This window comes from Helianthus annuus, chromosome 9 (genome assembly GCF_002127325.2).
Source record: "Helianthus annuus cultivar XRQ/B chromosome 9, HanXRQr2.0-SUNRISE, whole genome shotgun sequence".
Taxonomy (NCBI): Eukaryota; Viridiplantae; Streptophyta; class Magnoliopsida; order Asterales; family Asteraceae; genus Helianthus; species Helianthus annuus.
Window position 1 is genome coordinate 26,803,590 of NC_035441.2, and position 24,317 is coordinate 26,827,906.

A 24,317-nucleotide genomic window follows, 5' to 3' on the forward strand; every position below is an offset into this window, starting at 1 on the left:
AGCGATTTTTGTGAAAAATGACATGATTAATGATATAGATGACATGCAATCTGATTGATCATTATAAATAACTTGTAACACATATAAGAATGTGTTTTAATCATCATCAACTCGACAATCTATAGTATAGCCACGAATCGGAACCGAAAGTCTTGTAAAACGATTATTTCGTAGACTATCGATTCGGATTCGTACATGCATGTTCGAGATCTGTTTTGGAAAGTATTTTTGACTATTTTTATTTTAGTTAAACTTTCTGGAATTTTCCTTGATTGAGTCTATGCTTAGCCTATTCGAATGCACGTTTCCGATTTATGCATAAAGTTGACTATTTTGCCCTTTTTGATTTAAAACGGGATTTTTGGAAAAGTGAAAGGATAGAAATCTTTATTTCTAGTATATGAACTTGCACCGAAAATTTCGGATCAGTTGGTGGTCCAGATTGTGAGTTATGGCCATTAGCGTAAAACTACATTATAAATTTACATAAACGGTCCTTTTCGCGTAGAACCCGTTTCTGGGCACATTTTGATACGAAACTTTTTACCAACAGAAGTAATATAATATTCTGGGAATTTTGATGATTTTTAATTAATTTTTGGCTGAACGGATCCTAGATCGCCTAGTCATTTCGGCTTATGTCGGTTTTGACCGTTTTAGCCATAAAATGAGTTTTACACATCCTTTTGACCCGAAACCTTTTTCTACTGATTTTATATGATGAATAAATTATTTTAAGTATTCTGGAAATATAAAAATCTCAGATTTAATTTGAAAACCCGAAAACGCCCTTAAATCGCATATTTAGCGTTTTAAGCGCATAGTAAGCGTTATACTTGTTTTAAACATATAAGACCTATACCTACTGATGTGTTTAGCATATTTTCATATAAAAACAGTAAGTATAAGTTTATGAACTCAGATTTCCAGTTTTGGCATTTTTAGCCCTTGTGAATTTACTAAAATACCCCTACGGTGCATAGTTTGGTTTTAAATGATAAATTTGGTATATGGGTCATACCCTACTGATATAATATGTTATATTAAGTATATTTACTGTATGAACCAGACCCGAAACTCAGATTTCTAATTTTACCCTTTTATTATCTCTTAAATGACCAAAATGCCCTTCTAAGGCATAAATTGAGTTTAAAATTATTCCGGGCAATATAGAACATAACTTACTGATATTATATCATATTTAAAGCATATTATATCAGGGAACTTGCATTTGAATCATTGGTCTACCCGTATCGCCCTTTTCGCATTCGGTTCGGTTTACGTAACTAGTTTGCGTAAATTGACCGAAACGGGTCAAACGATATCATTTTTATTTCAAAATCCAGAATGTATTTAGTATACCCATATTATACAAGTATTCAAACTTGTCGGGTCTAAATCACATTCTATCCGGTCTTCCGCTTAATCGTGCGTAAACCGTATCATTCTTAAAACTAACCGGTCAAAGCTTAGGCTTAAATGAAAGGCCGTTAGGAATCTAATAGGTTAATTATAAACCTTTGTTCCAGATTAGGAGGCCCGGTAAAAGCTACCAACACTTATCATTTGTGACTTATACTTGCTCAGGTAAATACATTTTGACTTATTTTCCCTATACGGGCTTGGGGTACGGTATTTAAAATACCGCTTGATCGGGCGCACAAGTCCTGCGCCCTATGGGTGTACAGTCTTGAATAGCTTGTGTGATTTCGTTTAAACAGTCTTGCCTTACTTAAAGGCTTTGGGGGGTTATTGACCATGTCCCGGATATCCTTGGCATTATCTTACGAGATGGCCACGACCAGAGCACGGGGTGTAGGCGTACACTCGGCGTGTATAACTCTTTAATGTGGTGTGTCATTTAATTCTTAGCCCGGACAGCAGATCCCGGGCCACCAAAGATACGAGTGCATGTAAATCGTTCACAAGTTTATATTATATAATTATCCCAAGTTAATAAAAAAAATATTTATGCCTTGTGCATTTAAATAAATTTTCAATCATTTTCAAAATGAGTCAGTCGATTTGTATTTACCAGTGTAAACTGACGTATTTTTCCCAAAAGGTTAAGTGCAGGTACTATACGGAATAGGCTGGTTGTTTCCTAAGAGCGTCCACTATAGTCTCGCAAGCTCGGACGACAATTATCTGTTGAACTATTTATTTCTATTTTTATTTGATCCGCCTGTGGATCTATTTCAACTACCGTGATAATTATCATTGCACTTTATTTAAAGTTGAAATGTTTCTATTCTGCTTCCGCTGTGCATTATTATATCGTGTTGATTGTCTATGACGATGCCAACTACGTCACTGTACCCCACACCGGGCCCACCGGTGACACGTGGAAATCGGGGTGTGACAGGTTGGTATCAGAGCCAACGCTGAGTGAATTAAACACTATCCTAATGTGTTTAATCTCAGTTACACAATTGCACATTCCTCGATTTTCGAGTCTAGACAAAGAACTTAGGAAATGTTCAACATTTCGTTTAATTTATTTTATTATTTTTGCATTGTCTTATATATTTTGTTGTGCAACTTGTTTGACTTTTGACAGGATCACTATGCCGCCAAGAATGAGAGGTCGAGGAGGATTTGCTACGTCTCACGACCATGAGGCAGGGCCCTCACATAGGCGAGCACCATCCGCCACGCACAACACAGCCGCCAACGACCTTTGGAGGTCTTTCGCCGAGCCTGCTAGACACTCGGTGTCCGCCAGCACTTCACCGTCTTTACCCCACTCGTTTGGGCCCCACTCAGAGAATGGGCCCCATGGTTCGCATGGATCCTACATACCTTTGCACCAGTCACCGCACCAGTATCCAGCGCCAGTCTACCAGGGTTTATATGACCCTAATGCTTTTGTGGATGAGCCAGTGGGTCATAACCCACTTGGACCGGAGGACCACTTTTCTGGTGGTCACGAGATGGACGTCGACGAGGATACGGACCCCTCGCTGCCGCCATCAGGTACGCCTAACCATCCGATTGAGATATCGGATGGGTCGCCATTTAGGGGATCACCCTACAATGGTGGGGACAGCTTTCAGGAGAGATTTAAGCTTGGCTTACGCGGGCCGCCTGGCCAACTTTGGCAGATTGTCAAAACAGGTCCCTGCACATCAGAAACTTGCATTTCGGCTCATTTTTGACACGTTTAAGCCCCGTTAACCTCATTTCAAGGCTCTAAAATGAAGTTAAAGTATAGGGAACTCAAAACATGCTAAAAAATATCTCGGATGTCGGTTCGTTTGGTCGTACGGTTCCGTTGTTCGGTTAATTACGACGGAAGTCGTAACAAACGCAAAAACGATCCAAATTAAGCGACGAATGAAATTTTATCATGCCACACACTAAAACATAATATTTTAATGATTACATGAATTTTTGGATGTCCGGATATATTCAGAACGTAAAATATGCGCGAAAATGCAAACTTGTGCATTTTTTGACGCTTTTAGTCCCTATTGATCAATAAAGTTTATTTTAGCATACCGAACCTCTCAAAGCCTATTTCTAAGCTATGTAAGGGATATTTAGGGTATGTTTAACTTATGGTCAAGTTCCGGATTGTCCGTTATAGTTCAAATTGGCATACTTTCGCAGTTTGTCATATTTAGTCCCTGTAAGCGAATAGACTTGATTTCGGCATACCAAACCTTCCAAAACTGATTTCTAAGTTATGTAAAGGTTATTTAAGGTATGTTAAGCCTATGTCACTATTTTGGAGTGTTTGTTGCATTAAACTGGTTACATTTATGCATCAGTGCGCATATAACCTTCTAGAAAGCGATTTAAAGCCTGAAATCGAACAAGAATTGGTATGTGCAAATGATACACATGTTTATACAAATCCCAAGTATGAAATACAATATTTTATTGGTTTGGTATTTGTTTGATGGTTGAAGTGACACAGGTGTCACATCGAGAAACCGCATTCACGGATTAATATCCAATTCTTGCCCAAAAGTTATATTACTATTCGATGAGTATACTCGCCTTTTGTGTCTGTGATATAGTTATAGGGTAAAAACTATTTTTAAAATTGATTATTTGTGAAAGAGTACATTCATAAAAAAATATATATACTTCACGCACATCGAGTTTTTGGTGTCGTTTCCAGGGACGCGGCATATTTGAGAATGATTCGAGTTACTTATTTATCTACTTCTGAAATTTATTCAAAGTTTTTGTCTACTTGTTTTATTTATCTTCTGTGTGATTATTGAAAAATGATGGTGTGCTAGTTGTAATTTTTATTTTTGTATATAGTTGCATTGTGGCCTTTTTCCTTACGAGTCGTGTATGTCCTCAAAACCCGTCGCTAAAATCGTTGACCTTTTACTGGAGCTGGAGCGTGATTTTCATAAGAGATTACGAGAGCGGTCTCGAGCGGTGGCCATGAAGATTGAGAGAGACGCGATGGGAGACGATGTATTTCACGAGGTTCGGTTAGACATGGCCTACGCCGAAGAGGAGACGAGGGCCTTAAATGACATCATAAACCGTCACTTGAAGGTCTACCGGCGAGCATAGATACGCCTACGATCAATAACAACGATTTCTAAATCAAATCGATCACCACATTGATGCTGCAGTTTTTTTGGAAAGGATCACGAGAATCCTAGTATCCACATTGCTAGTTTTGTGGAGGTTTGCGCTACTTTTGAAATTCATAACGCATCCGATGATGCTATTCGCCTTGGGCTATTCTCGTTTTCCTTATGTGACAAAGCCAAGGATTGGCTTCTCTCTTCTGTAAAGTATGCACTAGTTCAACAAAGTGCACACTTCAGTAAAGTGTGCACTAGTTCAGTAAGAAGTGCATATTACAGCAAAGTGCACACTTTAGTACAATGTGCACTAGTTCAGTTAAATGTGCACTAGTTCTGTAAGAAGTACACATTACAGCAAAGTGCACACTTCATTAAAGTGTGCACTAGTTCATTAAAGTGCACACTTCAGTAAAACGTGTACTAGTTCAGTACGAAGCACACGTTACAGCAAAGTGCACACTCTAGTAAAGTGTGCACTAATTCAGTAAAGTACACACTTTAGTAAAGTGTGCACTAGTTCAGCAAAGCGCACACTTTGGTCTAGTGTGCACTAATTTAGCAAAGCGCACACTTCAGTCTAGTGTGTAGTAGTTCAGCAAAGTGCACACGTTAGTGAAGTGCACATTCAACAAAGTGCACACTTTGGTCTAGTGTGCACTAATTCGACAAAGTGCACACTTCAGTTTAGTGTGCACTAGTTCCGCAAAGTGCACACTTAGGTAAAGTGCACACATTAGCGAAGTGCACACTCAGCAAAGTGCACACTTTAGTAAAGTGTGCACTAGTTTAGTAAGAAGTGCATGTTACAGCAAAGTGCACACTTTGGTAAAGTGTTGGTAGGAGGAAACCACAGACGAGCATGATTAAGAAGGAATATATACGCAAGTTTGTATGAGCGAGATTCTATGTTTGGATGTTGTGGCTAGGATTTGGATCTTGAATGTGTTAGACTGTAAAATGTGGGTAAAAGTTAGATAGAACACTCAGGGGCGGACTTATTAAGAAACTACGGGTTCCCGGGAACCCATTCGGTTTTTAGTGTAAATGTATATAACAAACTGAAAAGGAACCCATAAGTAAAATTTAAAGGGAACCCATAAACAAAAAAAAAAAACCTTGGTTCCACTGGTTATGTCCACATTACTCTCCCTAAGTTACCCGGGTTCGAATCTTGAATGATCCATAAATAATAGTTTTTGTTCCGTTTTTTTTTTAATTTTTTTCTTTTATTTTTCTTTAATGTAATATAAAACCCATTTAGGGTTATAACCCAAAACAACCCGGCGCAGACAGAACAAGAATGAAGAAACATCAGCAGCTCCAAAACATCTCGGCGTTCTTACTCTCCGGCCTCCGCTGCTCCGCCTCCGCCGACGACAGCCTTCACTTTGTTTATCAGAATCAGCGATTAAGGTTAGTCTATCCGATTAATCGATTATCATCCGTTAGATTGAGACTTGATTTGTAGACTTGATTTGTTAACCATCTGTTAGTTTGTTATACATCCGAACATAGGTTCGAATCTTGGTCATGGTGTCTTTTTTTTGGAACATCTTTTATAATTTTATAACCTGCAGTTAAAAAGATTGCCATAGATGTATTAGATAGAATCTAGATATACATGTATTGGTTTTTAGCAATTTTAGTTCTTTTTTCTTTAAACTTGAATTTTTGGGTTAATGCTAATGGAAATTCGATATGAAATTGGGTCTTTATTATGATCCGTGACCCTACCCGGCCCGAAAATTTTAACATATGGTTTTGAAATTTAACTACCCAAAAAAGTGAACCCATAGGAAAAAAATCCTAGATCCGCCACTGAGAACACTATGTATGCACATACTGGAATTTAATATATATGGATGTATGGAACTTGTACATATGTGTGCATGGCTTATAATATGTACGAGTATTAATGGTACTAATCATGGCTTATAATTCGTACGAGTATAATGGTACTAATCATGTTATAACACGTACGAGTATTAACGGTACTAATCATGGCTTATAATTCGTACGAGTATAACGGTACTAATCATGTTACTTTTGAGAATGGAATGAAGGTGCAGGGAAGTTATCGTTTGCTTTTGAAGGTTCGTTGCCTGGGTGCAAGGATTGAATTCGGAAGGATAATCGAATGGACTATCACACGTTGGAAGAATGTGTTACGTCATTTAAATTATATATGTTTTAAATTATGTATGTTTCCACCAATTACTAATGATGTGGATGTGTACGGTGACTGCAGGTTACATGGATAATCATCATCATCATGAGCTGCAAGCGGTTGAAGATCGAACCCAAACGTGGATTGTACGGGAGTATGGTCGCTTAGTTGTTAATGTATGAAAACGTTTGGTGTATTTAAATAGTAGGAAGGATGTAATTTATGTAAAAGAGTCATTTTAAAGGGTTTTCGAACATATATAAAGAAAGAAATTTTATGGTTCGTATTTTCGCTGCGTCATTTCGGTTAAAACGTGTTAGGGTCTTACATAATCCTTTTGACATTTTTGTTGAATTGCGTCATAATCATTTTTCAAAAACCGATTAAGTAATCACTTGCTTCTGACTTATTTTTTAAGAAAAAGACCCAAACCAAGCGGCTAAAATCATCTATTATGGTTAAAAAATAATTGGCATGAGTTAAAGAGGGCCTTCGGTATTTTCCTCGTATGTCACAATGCAAAAGATCAAAACATTCGTTTGATTAAACTGAACTAATGTGAAAAGGTAGTCTAGTAACCTTCGCTTTCAAACATGAATCACAATCAATAGTATTCGTCTTTAAACAAAATTAAGACATGAAACTTTACTAAAAGAAGGGCATCTCAAACGCAAATGCCACATGTAACTAGTTACAGCCATAGCTGTTCTCTTGCATCCTCCCACCTCCGGCCAATAAAGACCATCCTTACATATAACTGTCCCAGTCAATTTCCTCAAGTTCTGTATGACAAAAAAAATTAGGTAAGAAAGTTACAGTACACCAAAGCAGTGGCGGATCCAGAAACTTCTTTTAGTGGGTTCGTTTTGGTAGATTCTCACTAGTTTTTCCAAATCATACAAAGCTCTTACTATTTTTTTCCAAACCGAATGGGTTCATATGAATCCACAAAACAGGGCTGGATCCGCCACTGCACCAAAGGTTATTAGTTAATTTTCTAACTGAAATAAGGTTGCAAGTGAAAGTAGGAACATATAAGACATCATTTATATGGTTCCCATTGGGTAAATGTGCAAGAACCCCTTCCCTTCACGGGTATAGAGTCACCATTAGGAATGGTGACTGGTAATTCTTGAGATGTTCCAATTTTTCCATTAAACGAATTTAAATCGTAAGTTATGTGCTCAATGCAACCCGAGTCAGCAACCCATTCATTACCTTCATACAATCTACCGACCATGTTTGCTATGGGTTGAGTGACCTCAACGTTTGACGCATTCTTTGCATTGAACAGGTTAACAAATTATTTATATTGCTCATTGCTTAGACCTGCAATCGAATTCGGTTCACCTTCTACTTGTTTGTTTGTTGTCGGATTAGTTTCAATACACCCTGCCTTGGCTCCTCCTTTGTTAACTTTCCCTTTGTCGGGCCACTAATCTGGGTACCCTATGAGCTTGAAGCAACCATTGCGATTATGATTGTCCCTACCACAAAAATCACTATGTTCCTCCCTCTCACCAAATCCTTTTTGTTGTACTTTGGTCCAACTTTGTTCGTTTTACCGCTTGTTCCTATGCCCTCGCATTTCATGAATGCTTGAAAGGCGGATGCTCTCTACTCATCCTCTTTCCACTAGACACGACCCTTTGCTGCTCATCTTCTTTCCACTAGACACAACCCTTTGTTGCTCATCTATAGGAACTAGGTGATATGCTTCACCCAACGACAATATAGGCTTCATCGCTAGAATCTATGTCCTGGCCGTTGAATAGTCACTATCGAGTCCAACTAGAAACTCATATAATTTCTCCTTGTCTCTTAACTCGCCAATTTTCTTGCTAATCTCACAACCACATCCTTCACATGAACACCTTGGCACGGAAAACACCGAATCGATCCCATACCATATAACCCTCAGTCTCGTGTAATAAGCTGAAACTGATGCCCCATCTTGTTTGGTCGTGCTCAAAAGTTGCTTCAGTTCGTATGCCCTTGCCGCACTTTCTTTCCCGAACATGTCACGTAGACCTTTCCAGATCTCTTCTGTAGTATTAGCGTACTTCACACTAACTCTTATCTCCTTTTTCTCTGATTTTTTGACAGTTCCATCTTTGGTTTTTTGGAGTAAATGTTAGGGGTGTCTATTAACCGTTAGAAAAAAAAAGTAGCATGTGAAAAGGATTGTTTGTACTTTATTTTACGGATCAAATTGGGTAATGTACTAATTAAAAGCATTTTTATTAAAGCTGATTAATAAAATAACTATTTCACACTTATTGAAATCAATTTTTTTTGGTACGTTGAATTCACCGGTTTAAAATAAACAAATATCAAATCATATTAAAATCTAAATATTTCACGTTAAATAGCAAAAAAACACTTCTTTTCATTGAAACACTTATTTCACGTTAAAATAAGAAATCACTTCTTGTCATTCAAACACTTATTTCACGTTAAAATAAGAAATCACTTCTTGTCATTCAAACACTAAAAATGTATTTTTATCCTTTAAAATAAGAAAACACTTCTTCATTCAAACACTAAAAATGTGCTTTTATCTCTTATTAGAAAATGTATGGGGCAATCTAAAGTTCACTTAAGACGAATCTACTCATCTAGGTTGACTAGTTTAACCAACCTGAGCATGTACTTATTACTTTTACGCTTTCACTCTACTTGTGAGTGATAAACTATAAGTTATAACTCGGGTTATGATGTGTACCTCATCCACATATATATTTACTCATGAGACACCATGCACAAAAATGAAATGTGTGTCATGGCAGTTGCTAGAATCATGCATATTAGTTACTTGTTTTATTTATTTATCTTACTGCATAGTGGGTTAGTGACTTAGTGGGAGTAGTGGGTTGGATGGTTACAATTGTTAAGTCTTATTTAAACGAGTTTGTATTTCCATTTTATTTTATGAATGAAAATGTTGATTTAGTCTAATTCTCTCTAAATATTCTATCCGTTTCTCTCTATTTTCTTAGGACCATTTGATATACGATTCGGTTCGTATCAGGTTATTTTGTGGACGAGTTAATAAAGACGGTCAAATTGACAACTATGGTAAATTGACTTGCTTAATACTTGCTTACTTGCACCATTAGGTGCAAATCACAACATGCAACTTAACTAAAGCGCAAATCTCCATGATATCATCATCGTTAAACATCATTCGTTTTTGTTCTTTGGGTTTGGAATTAGGAATTGGGTTTCAAAGTTATGATCTCCAAGATATTATCATTTACAAAAGTGAATGAGTCGTTTTAAGAGTTTCTTGAATTACAAAAATGCCATATATTTGTATTCCTCAAGTTACAAAATCCTTGAGAATCACTTGTGACACCATGGGCAGGGTGGAAGTTGTACACGTCGTTGATTTTGTTGATAGCGCTTGTAGTAGGATATTGCATAAAGTATCGGGATGCAACCACAAAAAGTGACCAAAACCGCGAACAAAATGAGTATACAAAATATTGCAAGGGCAATATCAAAGCACAAGAAGAAGGTGAGTATCCTGCAATGAAAGTTAAAAATTCAGGTGATTATTGGTGTTGGATACTTGGATAAAAATATAAAAACAATATTTAAGGTGGATATATGAAATGGTTACCATGTGAGTTTGGGTGCAGCAAGGAACATTTGATCGGCTCCTTTTACCATAAAAAACATTCCCAATCCCCATAAGAATATTCCTAATACATTCTTTTTGTATTCCAAGTCCCTAAAAGTAATAGAAAACTATATTAGTAAAGAAAGGAAAAAACAAAACAAATAACGGATTACGGATATTATTCGAGGGAAAGAATGTACATACTTGAAGATTATGGATTCCGCTTGTGACCATGGACCGCCTTCAAATTGTATGATCGAGAAAAGGATATGGAATATACAATAGAACATGAAAACAACGATCCAAAACCGAAGTGGCATTGTTGGTATTTCATTTTTGCTCTTGTTGAGAATGAATACCCCGATAAATATATACATCATGGTCAAAAGCACATCTAAGATTAAAAATCCCTTTGATATGATTCTTGATGGCGCTCGACGTGTGATTTCATCACTATCTCTTACCATACGAGACGCGATCATAAGAACAATGGTGTCACTTAAATCATATATGACATTAAGTATTGTTGTAAATCGTATCCAAACTCTTGCCCAATTCATATTGGGCAAGAGTTTGGATAATCCTAATTCGAACCAATCAAAATTAACTCTGATTTATTATTAGGGTTTTTCTTGATGCTTTCCCTTTAGATGAAGAAATATTTAACCCTAGGGTAGGGCCAAATTAAGGATGCAAGGGAAGACTTGAAGATGAAAGAGGAAAAACCCTTCATTATGATGAAAAGATAATTGGTGGAATCACCTTGAATTATGTTCTATGAAACAATGGTGACCAATAACAGTATATTTATTTCTTGAGGAGCTTGCCATTTAAATGTTTCCAAAAATATGAGTATACTTGAGGTCAAATCTTGTTTGACATTACTCAAAATACTAATCATGAACCATGTTATTTTGTAATCAATCTAACTCTCCTTCTATATTAAAATATGTCCACATCTTTTTATAAATGTGTTCACATCTTTTCTCAATAATCTAACTCATCCTGATATTTGGGAAGGTGCCTACAAACAAATGTTAAAAATTTGCACAATTTTGACGCATCTCAAAACCTACCTCCCCCCTCCCCCGGCCTTGAATCTGCCCCCGACAGTAGTGGAGAAATGTTAAAAATTTGCACAATTTAAACGTTTAAACTCACATACCATGGGAATTGAACCCCTGACCTTCTACTACTGTAAATTCTATCTACTCACCAACACCACTGTGCTATTCCCAAGTGGATAGCATGAGTTATTTGTAGATGAAAATAAAAGGAACCAACAACATGTGTAGGTGAAAATGAGTTTTGTGTAGTTGAAAGGTGAAAATGTGTTGTCTGTTATTTGTGTCTATCATTCACCTACATATGCATTTTTTCATATGTAGGTGAAAATCATTCAAATTAGTTACATTCAACTCTGGATGTAAAAGATGAATCCTGAAGCTGATATATCAAAAGGCCAATATATTTCCTAAAAAATGAACTTATTCAATATGGTGGATAAAGAATATGTAAAATAATTGAAATTCTTAAAATATACAGGAATTTAAAACTCAACGTACATTGAGTCAAATCATAACAATCATGCTAAATCACACAAATAGCAAAATTATCATATGGTATGAAAAAATGGGATGTACATAAACTTTATCACTATCAAGGTACATAAACTACTTCCATAAATAAATCAAATACACATTAAAATTAAATTAAAAAATTAATATCTAATCTAATAATTATAATAAAGGATTCCAACTAATGACATATGACATTCTCTTTTTCAGTTCATTAAAAATATTTATTACTTAATTTCTAATTCTAATTTATGATTAAAAAATACTTAAAAGTGTTAATTGAAAAAAATACTTCAACTTTATTTTTGAACGAAAGTTATCTTTAATTTTAAAGCATATAAATTTAATACTTTTTAAAATGGATAATTATACTTAAGGTTTTTCATATGATTTACGTATTGCACATATTAGTTGTGGTTTCCGTTTTATTCTTATATTCACAATAATTTATGCTTAAGGTGAATGTTATAAGCTACTCACGTCAATCACATATTTGTAATAGGATTTTTGCTTTTTCTTTAATGGGATCAATATAAATAATGATCTTTTCGGTGTTTGAATCTTATATATCCTTTTTTTTCAGGTTATAACGGGTTCATGTCAAAACGGGTGATTTTTGTAGGTCAAAACGAGTTGCGTCATGTTAGGCTGCCGTTTCAACACCTTTTATGCATTCTTTGTTTTATATATACATCTTGTGAGTTTGATGTATTGTTTATGAGTACCGAAAACATATTATCAAAAAAATAATGACATAATATTTCTTTTTAATAAAACGATTAAGAACATTTTAAGCATTCAAATACTTTTGACACATTTGGCCATTTCATTTTTTTGCTTCTTTAAAAACGAAAAATGTTACTAAGTTGTGTCTTTTTAACAAAATACGACTCTAATTGATTGTTTCCACTATTATATGTAAAAAAAAATAATTTCCCATATGATGTATTTAGAGATTTAGAAATTATATATCTATATTCTAACTCATATAATATACTTGTCTCTAACCTAGTAAATAATAAACAAGCCGAGTTTTTATTTCACATTTGTTTTACTTTTTTTATAAAAAATATAGAAAATGGGCTCCCTATAGAACTTATTGGGCTAAAACCTTCCTTCTGGGCCTACTTTACTTCAAATAGTCCCAACGGCTATGAGAGTCTTTGTCGATCACCATTCGACCCTGTTTGTCTGCTTTTCAATCTCCGTTAACAATGAACACAGAGCATCACCCATGGTCAATCCACCTTCAAGCGAAAGCAAAAAACTTCAAGTTCAAATTCAAAACAACTACATTCATACCCGCTTGTTACAACTTCTTTCACTTCTCACTTTTCCTCAAGATTTCTTCTCTCATTATTCGAGTCGGTTCCGATAATAATAATCAGCCCACCAGACGAAAATCATTAAAATCGAAGATTACAGGGTTCATTGAGAGATTTCGGAGCATACCCACCAAGAAAAAGGCTTCTGCTGCTCATAATTCGTCAAGAAACAAGAAGTTGAAATCTGGTTCTTGTGAGGTATGTTGTTTTTGTTTGAGAAATCGGGTTGCGTATTAGGTGTTTGATGAACTTTCTCAAAGAGATGGGTGAAAAGGTTGCTATTGGGTTTATGATTTTAATGTGTAGACGACTCAAGTCGCTTGTGGGTTACTCGAGATTGGCTCGTTAAAAGTTTGAATCGAGGCGAAATTAAACAAGCTCGAGTCTAAACAAAGTTTGTTTAACAAAGGGTCTCACTATTCCCATACCCCTAAAATCTTACTTTTACACCCCAACATATATACGGGCGTATAACTGATTGTTACACAAAAAAGACGTCAGTGAATGTTTTTTTGTCCATGTATACGGGCGTATAACATTATACGACCCGTATAGAATGTTATACGATCTATATAATGTTATACAACCCAAACCTCATATAATGTTATACGACCCGTATAGAATGTTATACCGCCTAATATTTTCTCCTAAGTAGCACTGGAACGGGTACGGGATCGGGGTACGGGGACGATACGGGAACGAGGAACGGCAAAACTCAAAATTCCAAAATACGGGTACGGCAATAAAAAATATAAAAAAATAAAAATATATTAAACAAATTCCAAAAATACTACATATTCCAAAGGTAATTAATTATCAATAATCAAATCATTTTCAAATTACGGTTCATCTAGTGAGAGATCGGCAATCGATAGAGAATTAGAGATGATGAGATTTGCGAGTTTAGAGATTAGAGAAGCCGAATATGATAGGTCTATTTATTTAATGGCCGGTTGTGGAATTTGAAAGGGTTAAAACCCTAAAAATAAATGGAAATGGGCTGGATACTTCTACCAGATACGTCCCCGACGATGGAAACATTTAGGAGACGTCCCGGGCGAGTACCCATGGTGTTTCCGTCCCCGACAAGTACCCGAGACGGGTACGGCCACATAAATGGAGTCCCCGTGCTACATAGATTTTCTCTATGTATACGAGCCGTATAACATTATACAAGACGGGCCGTATAACGTTATACGGGCCCGTATACAGGGTGTGAAATTAAGATTTTAGGGTGTGGGATTATTAGGACCCTTAATAAATGAGCCCGAGCCCAGGCTTTACTTTTCGAGCTAGAGTTGGCTTACGAGCCTATTATTTATATGGTTCTTGACCAATTTATAATAATTAGTCAAAGCGCTGGTGAGCTATTCGAGATTGACTCACTAAAAGCTCGAATCGAGCCAAGAATACATGAGCTCGAGCCAAGTTTCACTTATTGAGCTCGAGTAGGCCCACGAGCCTAAACGGGATTTTTGATAAAAATAACTAAATAATTCATGTTGTGTAATATATAAAAGTTATAATTATAAATATATATACAAAAACGAGCCGAGCCCGAGCCAAGCTGAGCTTAAAACCTACTTTACCAGTCGACTAGTTGAGCACGATTTTTAGGAATAGGGTTTGAAACAAGACAAGCTCAAGATCGAGCTCCTTTAAGTTAAACGAACTGAGGCCTCGCCCAAAGCTTAGGCGCAAGACCGTTATAAAGCGAGGGGTTTTTAAGCGAGGCGCATAGTATAAAAGTACCGTTTTTAGAGATTTCTTAGGCTCGTTTAGGCTGATTCCAGCTTTGTTTAGGGCTAGTGTTGGTTGTTTTAAACTTGCTCAACCAGTTTAGGCGATTTTTGGTTTGAACTTTACTGGAACTTGGCCTCAAAATGCGCCTAAGTGCCTGAGAATGTGTCTAATTGTCTATCCATGCGAGGTGCATATGTTGTGGTGCATTATGGGCGTCTAGTGCGCTTTTGACAACATAGGCCCGAGTTCAGGCTCAGCTCGACTCGTTTACACCCCTACGTTATACCTAATATTGCCTTGTGATTAAATCTCAGGGGCCAGTTTGTGCTAGCACTGTGGTGATTGGGAACCTTGCTCTGTTGATCAAGTCTATCTACGAGAAGGATGTAAAGGGGATAATTATACATTGTTTCAGCATATTGTTATACATCTTCACCCTGTTGAAGACATTTGTAAGGAATAAAAATAATAAAGTGATCGTAGTTTCAATTACACTAATGGTGGGATATCCTCTTTGGTTGCATATGATGAACAAACCAACTCATGGAAGAAGAACCTTTGCTTGGAGATACATTTGGAAGACATTGAGTTGGGCTGCTTCTCATGGGTTTCTTAATGCAATTTCACATGTAATTTAGATTTGTTTGGATCAGAATTTGTTTATTTGTAAGTTAACATGATTTCTTTTTCATATTTTGTTGCAAGAAAAAGAATTCTAATTAATGAATGAGTTAATTGTAAATTATAGGTTGCTTTTGTTTTTCTGTTCCTTCGTTTTGTTTGTGAGAATTTTTATTTTGTTGTATAGTTAACAAAACATAAATTATAAACTTCTCGATTTCAAATCACTTTGTTTTCGCTCTTCTGTTGCTGCTGTAATGGGTGTTCAAAATACCTTGGGATATATATGCTTTTTTATATGTTAATTTAACAAAAACCTAAAATCCAGCTATTTTATAGCTATATTTAATTGCTATTTATATTTAAAAAAACAAAAAATAAAAAAATGTCGCTATTTTGCTACAACCCTAATAGTGAGCCTGGACCTATACGCTACGTAGCGCGCTATAGCGATCGCTATGCTTCCTATTGATAACTATGCTTCAGAGAAAAATAATAAAGGTTAAACAGTCACTTCAAGATCCATGACCATTGGCCGTACCTTTAGCCATAAATCATATAAATCTCAAATCTGCTGAACCAGGACGGCTTGGTCGGTTTATAAACACCCCTTGCTATTGAACGGGTGAGCAAAAAAAGATGGTTGTTCATTTGAGACAGCCCAGCAGGTTATTATGGAGCCATGGAGCCCCGACTTGTAATCCTTCCACTGTCGTGAGCGAGGGGTTTTCGCGGCTCTGTGAAGCCAGCCTTACGCAGTGCCCCCTACTTTAGGGACCACGTGACCCAAGCCTTCGCTCAAGTCACATGGTCCAACTCACAACTTGGAACGGGCAAGCCAGTTTGTGCACCAATGGAGCCAACCTGACTTTGCTGAATCAGCGTCCAACCGTCTTTAACACCCTCACTTGAGTTACAGGCAAGCGTTACCATGCCCGGTGACCCAGAGCCTGCAAGTGTGTATTATAAAGCAGAAGAAGTATGGTTCAGCAGTCGATGTGGGATAGAAATGGTATGTTTATAGAAATAAACTGTAATGTATCTGAATGAGCAATTACAATTTATACACTCCTAAAGCTTTGCTTCCTGAAGATGAGCTTTGCCAAAGTGGCAAAATATTTCTTTTGTATACATAGGAGTAATGTAATAGCTGAACAGTTTACCATAGGCCACACAAGAAGCGTGTAGATAGAGTCGCGTATTGGACTTGATATTAATTCAGGAAAAACAAAAGAATGAAAATAATAGATAATGTATATTTAGATAATATTTCCCTTGCCTTGTATGGTTCAAAAGTAGTTGTGATCTCTCCTAAATATATGAGAGGTATTTTGTATATATGGAGGAGAATTAATGAGAAGGGTATCAACCCACATTATACAAAATATTATGCCTGTCTTCATGGTATCAGAAGACCAGGCTACGACCTAATATCCCCACTGACATCTTTTTTCTTTGCCGTCGGTCAACCTCCTCTCACAAACAGTACTTTTTTTTTTATATAATTTTCTTATCTCTATCCCTATCTCATCATTATCATTATGGACTCTAAAATCCATCCTGCTTCTACTGTTTCTAACATCAAGAATGTCATTCCTATCACTTTGGAGATGGAACAGGGCAATACGACTCCTGGAGTGAACTCTTCAAGATTCATTGTCGTACATGCCTTGTATTGGATCATCTATCTCCAAGACCCACTGCCTCTTCTTCCTCATCCTCTAAGGACGACAAAGAGAAAGATCAAACTAAACCTCCTGCTGAAGATTCGTGGGATCGCCAAACACTCGCCTTGATGGTTTTCCAAACATCTCGGCTTATTGTCAACAGTTGAAAGTCCTTTCAGATCAGTTGGCCAATGTCGGGTCTCCGGTTGAAAATGACAGGTTAGTGCTCCAGTTGATTTCGGGACTGAATGAACAATACGAGGGCATCGCTACCATACTTCAGCAACAAGACCCACTACCATCCTTTTACGATGCTAGATCCAAGTTAATCATGGTAGAGAGTCGAAAAGCAGAACAGGCACTACATTCGGCCCAACATGCAGGTACCGCCTTGAACACCAACACCTCACGCCCACCGGCCAACTCGCAAAACTCCTGTGACTATCGCACGGACCCCTCCACCGATCGGACCCATGGCAGGGGTCGATCACGTGGACGAGGTCGGGGACGCGGGTCGGATTCTCGGGGCAGAGGCAATTCAGTGTACAATCCAAGTTATAATAACTGGGGTGGTAACTCTCCTTGGCCCAATCCAACATACAATGGCAGCGCTTGGCCCAATATGGCCCATCAGCCTTGGGGCGGGTTTCAACAGTGGAACTCCACATCCTCCCCTTGGGCCGGCCCACCTTGTCCTTACCCTACCGCACCATCCAGGCCCACTAACATGAACAACAGTAACGGTAATGGCATTCTTGGCCCACGTCCGGCTCAGGCACATCATGTTGCATACACACCGACTGATATTGAGCAAGCGCTATACACGATGTCACTTAACCAGCAGGACCCGACTCACTATATGGACACCGGTGCTACTGGGAACATGACACACAATTCAGGTAATTTCCAATCTTTTTTTAATAATAGCATGTCTCAAAATATCCTTGTTGGAAATGGCTCAACCATCCCGGTAATTGGACATGGCACTCAGATCTTACCCCCACCCTTCCCACCTTTTATCCTTAAAGATGTCCTTTATGCACCTAAATTAATCAAAAACTTAATCTCGGTTCGTCGTTTCACCACTGACAACTCCGTTTCTGTTGAATTTGACCCTTTTGGTTTTCTTGTGAAGGATTACAAGACCCGGATCCCTATCCTCCGGTGCAACAGCAGCGGTGATTTATATCCTCTCTTGCCTGGACCCGGGAGCACCACCACGCCCTCCACTTTTGCAGCTATTTCTTCACAATTATGGCATCAACGTCTTGGTCACCCGGGACAACCTTTATTGCATTCGTTAAAAACTTCATGTTCGATTGACTTTGGAAACTTTAATAAAAATGTTTGTCAATCCTGTGTTCTTGGCAAAAGTGTTAGATTGCCATTTGCTACTTCACACACCCCCACTTACATGCCCTTTGATATAATTCACAACGATCTATGGACTTCTCCTATCCTAAGTTCGGAAGGTCATAGATATTATATATTATTTGTTGATGACCTAACCTATTTTTTGTGGACTTATCCCATTGCTAAAAAGTCCCAAGTCTTTTCTATATTTTATCACCTGTACAAACTAATAGAAACACAATTTGGCAAAACAATAAAAACCTTCCAATGTGACAATGGAAAAGAATATGTTAATTCATCTTTTCAACAATTTTTCAACCAACATGGCATGTTGTTTCGCCTTTCGGTGTCCTCACACTTCTTCCCAAAACGGTAAAGCTGAACGCAAAATAAGAACAATTAATAATATGGTTCGCACCCTATTGGCCCACGCTTCCCTTCCTAATATTTTTTGGCAACATGCTCTCGATACTACCACATACCTTCTCAACATTTTGCCAAACAAGCAACATAATAACAAAACACCAACCGAATTACTCTACAATCGTATCCCTTCTTATGACCATTTACGAGTTTTTGGTTGTTTATGTTATCCCCTCATTCCTTCCACATCTATCCACAAGCTCGACCAACGCTCTTACCCTTGCGTATTTCTTGGGTATCCTTCCACTCATAGGGGTTACAAATGCGTCAAATTATCATTTCTCGTCATGTTGTCTTCGACGATACGACCTTCCCCTTCGCCAACACAATTCATCCAAGTCCCTCGTATGACTTTCTCGATTCTCCCTTCCCACCTCAACTATGGCCCTTTGTCCAGCCCACTATTTCTACGGTCCAAACACATCAGCCTGCCACATCTCCACATAAATCTCCCACCCCTACCCCCGCTACCTCGGCCCGCGACCTTCCCCAACTCAGCCCAACGCCCAACGCCCCGCCACCCGCACCACAACTGTCCACACACCATCATCCCCTGGACCACACCCCAATTTCCCCTCCTACTGGCCCACATCACCAGGTCACTGCCCCACATTCCACAACCCAACCTCCTGACCAGACAACTTCTATGGCCCACAACTCAACCCAGTCTCACAACCAAACCACACCTCTGCCACCACCTACCTCAACAGTTTCCGCTACTCGCCCTCCCATCACCTCCACTCGTACCATGCGTACCCGGGCAATGGACGGTATTGTTAAGCCAAAACGACACCTTAACCTTCACACTTCTACTCTCATTCCCATCCCAAAAAATCCCATCAATGCCTTGTCCATACCGGAATGGTACGATGCCATGACTAACGAGTTTCATGCTCTTATTAAAAACGAGACTTGGGAATTAGTGCCGCGTGAGCCAAACATGAATATTATCAGAAGTATGTGGCTATTTAAACATAAATTCAAATCGGATGGTAGTTTGGAAAGATATAAAGCACGCTTAGTGTGTGATGGGCGTTCTCAACAGGTGAGCATCTGTCACACCCCAACCGATGGCGGAATCATCGGGGCATGGCACTAAGCGAAACAGATTGTCCAGAAGTTCCCATAACAATTATTATTACTATTCAATTTATATAATACGTCCCATACCGTACCTTAAATAGCAAATAAATTATTACAGATAACATCAAGTCAAATATTCTATTCTGACAACTCAGATTTTAAGTATAAAAATTGTTCAAATGCTTCTAGAGACTCGATCTGCAAGATCTACAGACAACTATGCTCTAGACGATTATTCTAAGCTCGCCTTCCTAGCAGATAAGCATCCTAATTGCCTGTCACATACGTTAAAATAAAGTCAATACATAAAATGTAAAGGTAAGCATACAAGTTTGATAATAGCATATAGAGTTCGAAATAGTTTACGCTTAACCAGCACGTACACAGAGGAAAACGAAGCATGTTATTTATCGACATGGATCTATCGATACCAACGACTGCAGGTTGACTGCCCGAGGCAGTTCGCAATACATGATTACCACCGTAATCCATGCAAGTAATTGTCCTTAACAACCCCCGTGTGAACGGTGCTGAGTCCAAACTATAGTACTATCGTCGTTAAGGCAGGTAGACAGCATTCCACGTGTAAACATAACAACAAGCATTCATTTAGTCACGTAATACCTGCGGTAACGGTTAGCGTTTGAAATAATTGAGTAGTGTGTTCGATGTGATTTAGAACAAGTAACGTATGTAACACCCAAAAGTGCTAAAGCAAAAAGGGTTCAAGTATACTCACAGTGGTTGATGGATTGAAGGGAGCACTTGAGAGTAGGGTTAGCCTGAATAGTTTGATAGCATAACGATGAGCAACGCGCAAAACGAAAACAAGTGTCGGAGGGTCGGACAGCATGGTCGATCGGACGGTAGGTCCGATCGGACTGCTTGACCGTTCGGTTAACCAATCCATTCGGACTGTTTGTCCGGTCGGTCGGTAGGCCGATCGGATAGACTGCTCGAGTGGATTGTTTCTTCCTTTGAGAAGGATGTGTTTGTGTATGATGGCTTGACCTTTTGAGGTTTTCGTTGTATTATTTGTAAACATTGAAGTATCCTTACCTTTCAGGTCGATCGATCGAACGGACCGTTCGATTGGCCGGCTTAACCGATCGGTTAGGTTCTTCATCAATAGTTCTTATTAGGGTGTCACCTGGTCGGGCGGCTTGACCGATCGGGTGGCACTCCAACGTGTTAAACAAGTTGAAAATCGATTAAGTGTTGAAGCATAGTATCTCATGATCCGAAGAGTAATTCAAATCAGACCGTAGTCTGTTCGAACAGCACTTCGTTCAATACTAGACTTCATGAATTTGTTAAAGTGCGGGGCCATGTGCTAGCCGATCGGTTGGCCTGGTCGATCGGCTGGCTTATCCGATCGGCTGGGCTGTCCGTTCGGACAGCCAGCCCGATCGGTCAGCTTCCTGACCTGGTCGGCCGGTTCGTCTAACACTTGGCTGCTTTGGTTATTTGACGTTATATCGAGGTACTTTGACAACGAGTTGAACCATAGGACCCTCGTTCTTACTTGTTTCTCCTGCTCGGACAGGAATCACCGAAATCCGGCCGGTGAGCTGTTCGGAACGGAGTTTAACGTTTAACCCGAAGTTGGTGAACCTCGTGGATAGAACTCGGATCTCGAACCGCACAACTACTAGGATGATAAGTGAGTCGGTTCAAATCCCGTTTCTACCGGTTTGAAGGCATTGAGTGTAAAAGAGTTGAAAGAAAGTTGGAAAGCATTCTTTCAATCCTTTTTCACCATGTAAATGTTTAGATCTACAATAGATCTATGTTTGTTTATGTGGAAATCGGCTAGATCCAAGTGATTCTTGGTGGGTTGAAGCCAAAACATGAAGTTCCTCAAGAACACCATGATGACATCATCCTTGAACACTTGAATCTCGATGATTTCACGGTTAAAAAGTAAGATTTGAAAGATAGAAAGGTGTAGGAGTGTGTATAGATCAAGAAAGTACAAGATTTAGGATGAAATCTTACCGGAATCGGAAGGAATCTGAGAAAAGAAGGGGAGCACGAGCTGGTCGGTTAGAGGTTTCCAAAAGTAGAAAGTTTGAAAGTGACAAGGGGTATTTATAGGCTTCTAAAAGAAGAAAGGGCTGGCCGATCGGTCAGGTACCCCGATCGGACAGCCTGTCCGGTCGAATAGCAGTCCGATCGGCTGGGCTGTTCGATCGGCTGGGAGCCTGATCGTTCAGCTGCCTGCTTCGAGCGTTCGGTGCGACGATTTTCGATATTTCGATTTTGATTTGCGATTGATGAGAGTACGATAGAGTTTCCTATTCAAATTACTTTTAATCCCAACCACTATATCTAACATACAATCACCTATGTCTCGCGCTACCTTTTCGCCACCAATTATCATAATTCGATTTTGATTGTGTTTGATTGAGTTTTGAGTTTCGATTCGAGTTTCGATTCGAGTTTCGATTGATTACCACATATCACATGAAGTAAACATGCACAAGTAACACCTAAGGCACACACACACGTATACTAACACCAGAATTCGCGTAATTCGAGTTTCGAGTTCGATGATGATTAGATTAGCTCGATTATTGATTAATTGACTTTATCGCATTGTTACTTCCTATTATTCACAGTCGTTTAGCGTTTCGCATTGATTTGAACATTCGATTACTTTGATTAGTAACACTTACTCCGCATAATACAACTAAAAGAAACACCAACATAAAATAGACCAACTCATGGAAGAAGAACCTTTGCTTGGAGATACATTTGGAAGACATTGAGTTGGGCTGCTTCTCATGGGTTTCTTAATGCAATTGCACATGTAATTTAGATTTATTTGGATCAGAATTTGTTTATTTGTAAGTTAACATGATTTCTTTTTCATATTTTGTTGCAAGAAAAAGAATTTTAATTAATGAATGAGTTAATTGTAAATTATAGGTTGCTTTTGTTTTTCTGTTCCTTCGTTTTGTTTGTGAGAATTTTTATTTTGTTGTATAGTTAACAAAACATAAATTATAAACTTCTCGATTTCAAATCACTTTGTTTTCGCTCTTCTGTTGCTGCTGTAATGGGTGTTCAAAATACCTTGGGATATATATGCTTTTTTATATGTTTATTTAACAAAAACCTAAAATCCAGCTATTTTATAGCTATATTTAATTGCTATTTATATTTAAAAAAACAAAAAATAAAAAAATGTCGCTATTATGCTACAACCCTAATAGTGAGCCTGGACCTATACGCTACGTAGCGCGCTATAGCGATCGCTATGCTTCCTATTGATAACTATGCTTCAGAGAAAAATAATAAAGGTTAAACAGTCACTTCAAGATCCATGACTATTGGCCATACCTTTAGCCATAAATCATATAAATCTCAAATCTGCTGAACCAGGACGGCTTGGTCGGTTTCAACGGTTTATAAACACCCCTTGCTATTGAACAGGTGAGCAAAAAAAGATGGTTGTTCATTTGAGACAGCCCAGCAGGTTATTATGGAGCCATGGAGCCCCGACATGTAATCCTTCCACTGTCAAGAGCGAGAGGTTTCTGCAGCTCTGTGAAGCCAGCCTTACGCAGTGCCCCCTTCTTTAAGGACCAAGGATGGCTTGGTCGGTTTCAACGGTTTATAAACACCCCTTGCTATTGAACGGGTGAGCAAAAAAAGATGGTTGTTCATTTGAGACAACCCAGCAGGTTATTATGGAGCCATGGAGCCCCGACCTGTAATCCTTCCACTGTCAAGAGCGAGAGGTTTTCGCAGCTCTGTGAAGCCAGCCTTACGCAGTGCCCCCTTCTTTAGGGACCAAGGATGGCTTGGTCGGTTTCAACGGTTTATAAACACCCCTTGCTATTGAACGGGTGAGCAAAAAAAGATAGTTGTTCATTTGAGACAACCCAGCAGGTTATTATGGAGCCATGGAGCCCCGACCTGTAATCCTTCCACTGTCGTGAGCGAGGGGTTTTCGCAGCTCTGTGAAGCCAGCCTTACGCAGTGCCCCCTACTTTAGGGACCAAGTGACCCAAGCCTTCGCTCAAGCCACATGGTCCAACTCACAACTTGGAACGGGCAAGCCAGTTTGTGCACCAATGGAGCCAACCTGACTGTGCTGAATCAGTGTCCAACCGTCTTTAATACCCTCACTTGAGTTACAGGCAAGCGTTACCATTCCCGGTGA

The 24,317-nt window shown here is 38.5% G+C and overlaps 3 protein-coding genes across 4 annotated transcripts; 2 read left to right on the top strand and 1 right to left on the bottom strand.

The window, feature by feature from the left end:
* Positions 1-9,899: 9,899 nt before the first annotated feature.
* Positions 9,900-11,083, bottom strand: LOC110877345 (E3 ubiquitin-protein ligase At4g11680). The gene is made up of 3 exons (XM_022125490.2): positions 10,559-11,083; positions 10,355-10,465; positions 9,900-10,258 (listed from the first exon to the last, which is right to left on the bottom strand). The coding sequence occupies exons 1-3, from the start codon at positions 10,912-10,914 to the stop codon at positions 10,075-10,077; spliced, it is 651 nt and encodes a 216-aa protein (XP_021981182.1). The 5' UTR covers positions 10,915-11,083; the 3' UTR covers positions 9,900-10,074.
* A 2,000-nt stretch (positions 11,084-13,083) lies between these two features.
* On the top strand, positions 13,084-23,054 carry LOC110877343. 2 transcript variants are annotated; one of them, XM_022125488.2, is made up of 3 exons: positions 13,084-13,454; positions 15,314-15,567; positions 22,898-23,054. In XM_022125488.2, exons 1-3 carry the CDS (start codon positions 13,146-13,148, stop codon positions 22,965-22,967), a joined length of 633 nt encoding a protein of 210 aa, XP_021981180.1. In that variant the 5' UTR covers positions 13,084-13,145; the 3' UTR covers positions 22,968-23,054. The 2 variants fall into 2 exon arrangements, with proteins under 2 accessions (XP_021981180.1, XP_021981179.1); XM_022125487.2 differs by lacking the exon at positions 22,898-23,054 and having other exon boundaries at positions 13,085-13,454; positions 15,314-15,768.
* LOC110877344 lies at positions 16,986-19,005 on the top strand. Its single transcript, XM_022125489.2, has 2 exons — positions 16,986-18,186; positions 18,423-19,005. The coding sequence occupies exons 1-2, from the start codon at positions 17,619-17,621 to the stop codon at positions 18,467-18,469; spliced, it is 615 nt and encodes a 204-aa protein (XP_021981181.1). The 5' UTR covers positions 16,986-17,618; the 3' UTR covers positions 18,470-19,005.
* Positions 23,055-24,317: the final 1,263 nt, after the last annotated feature.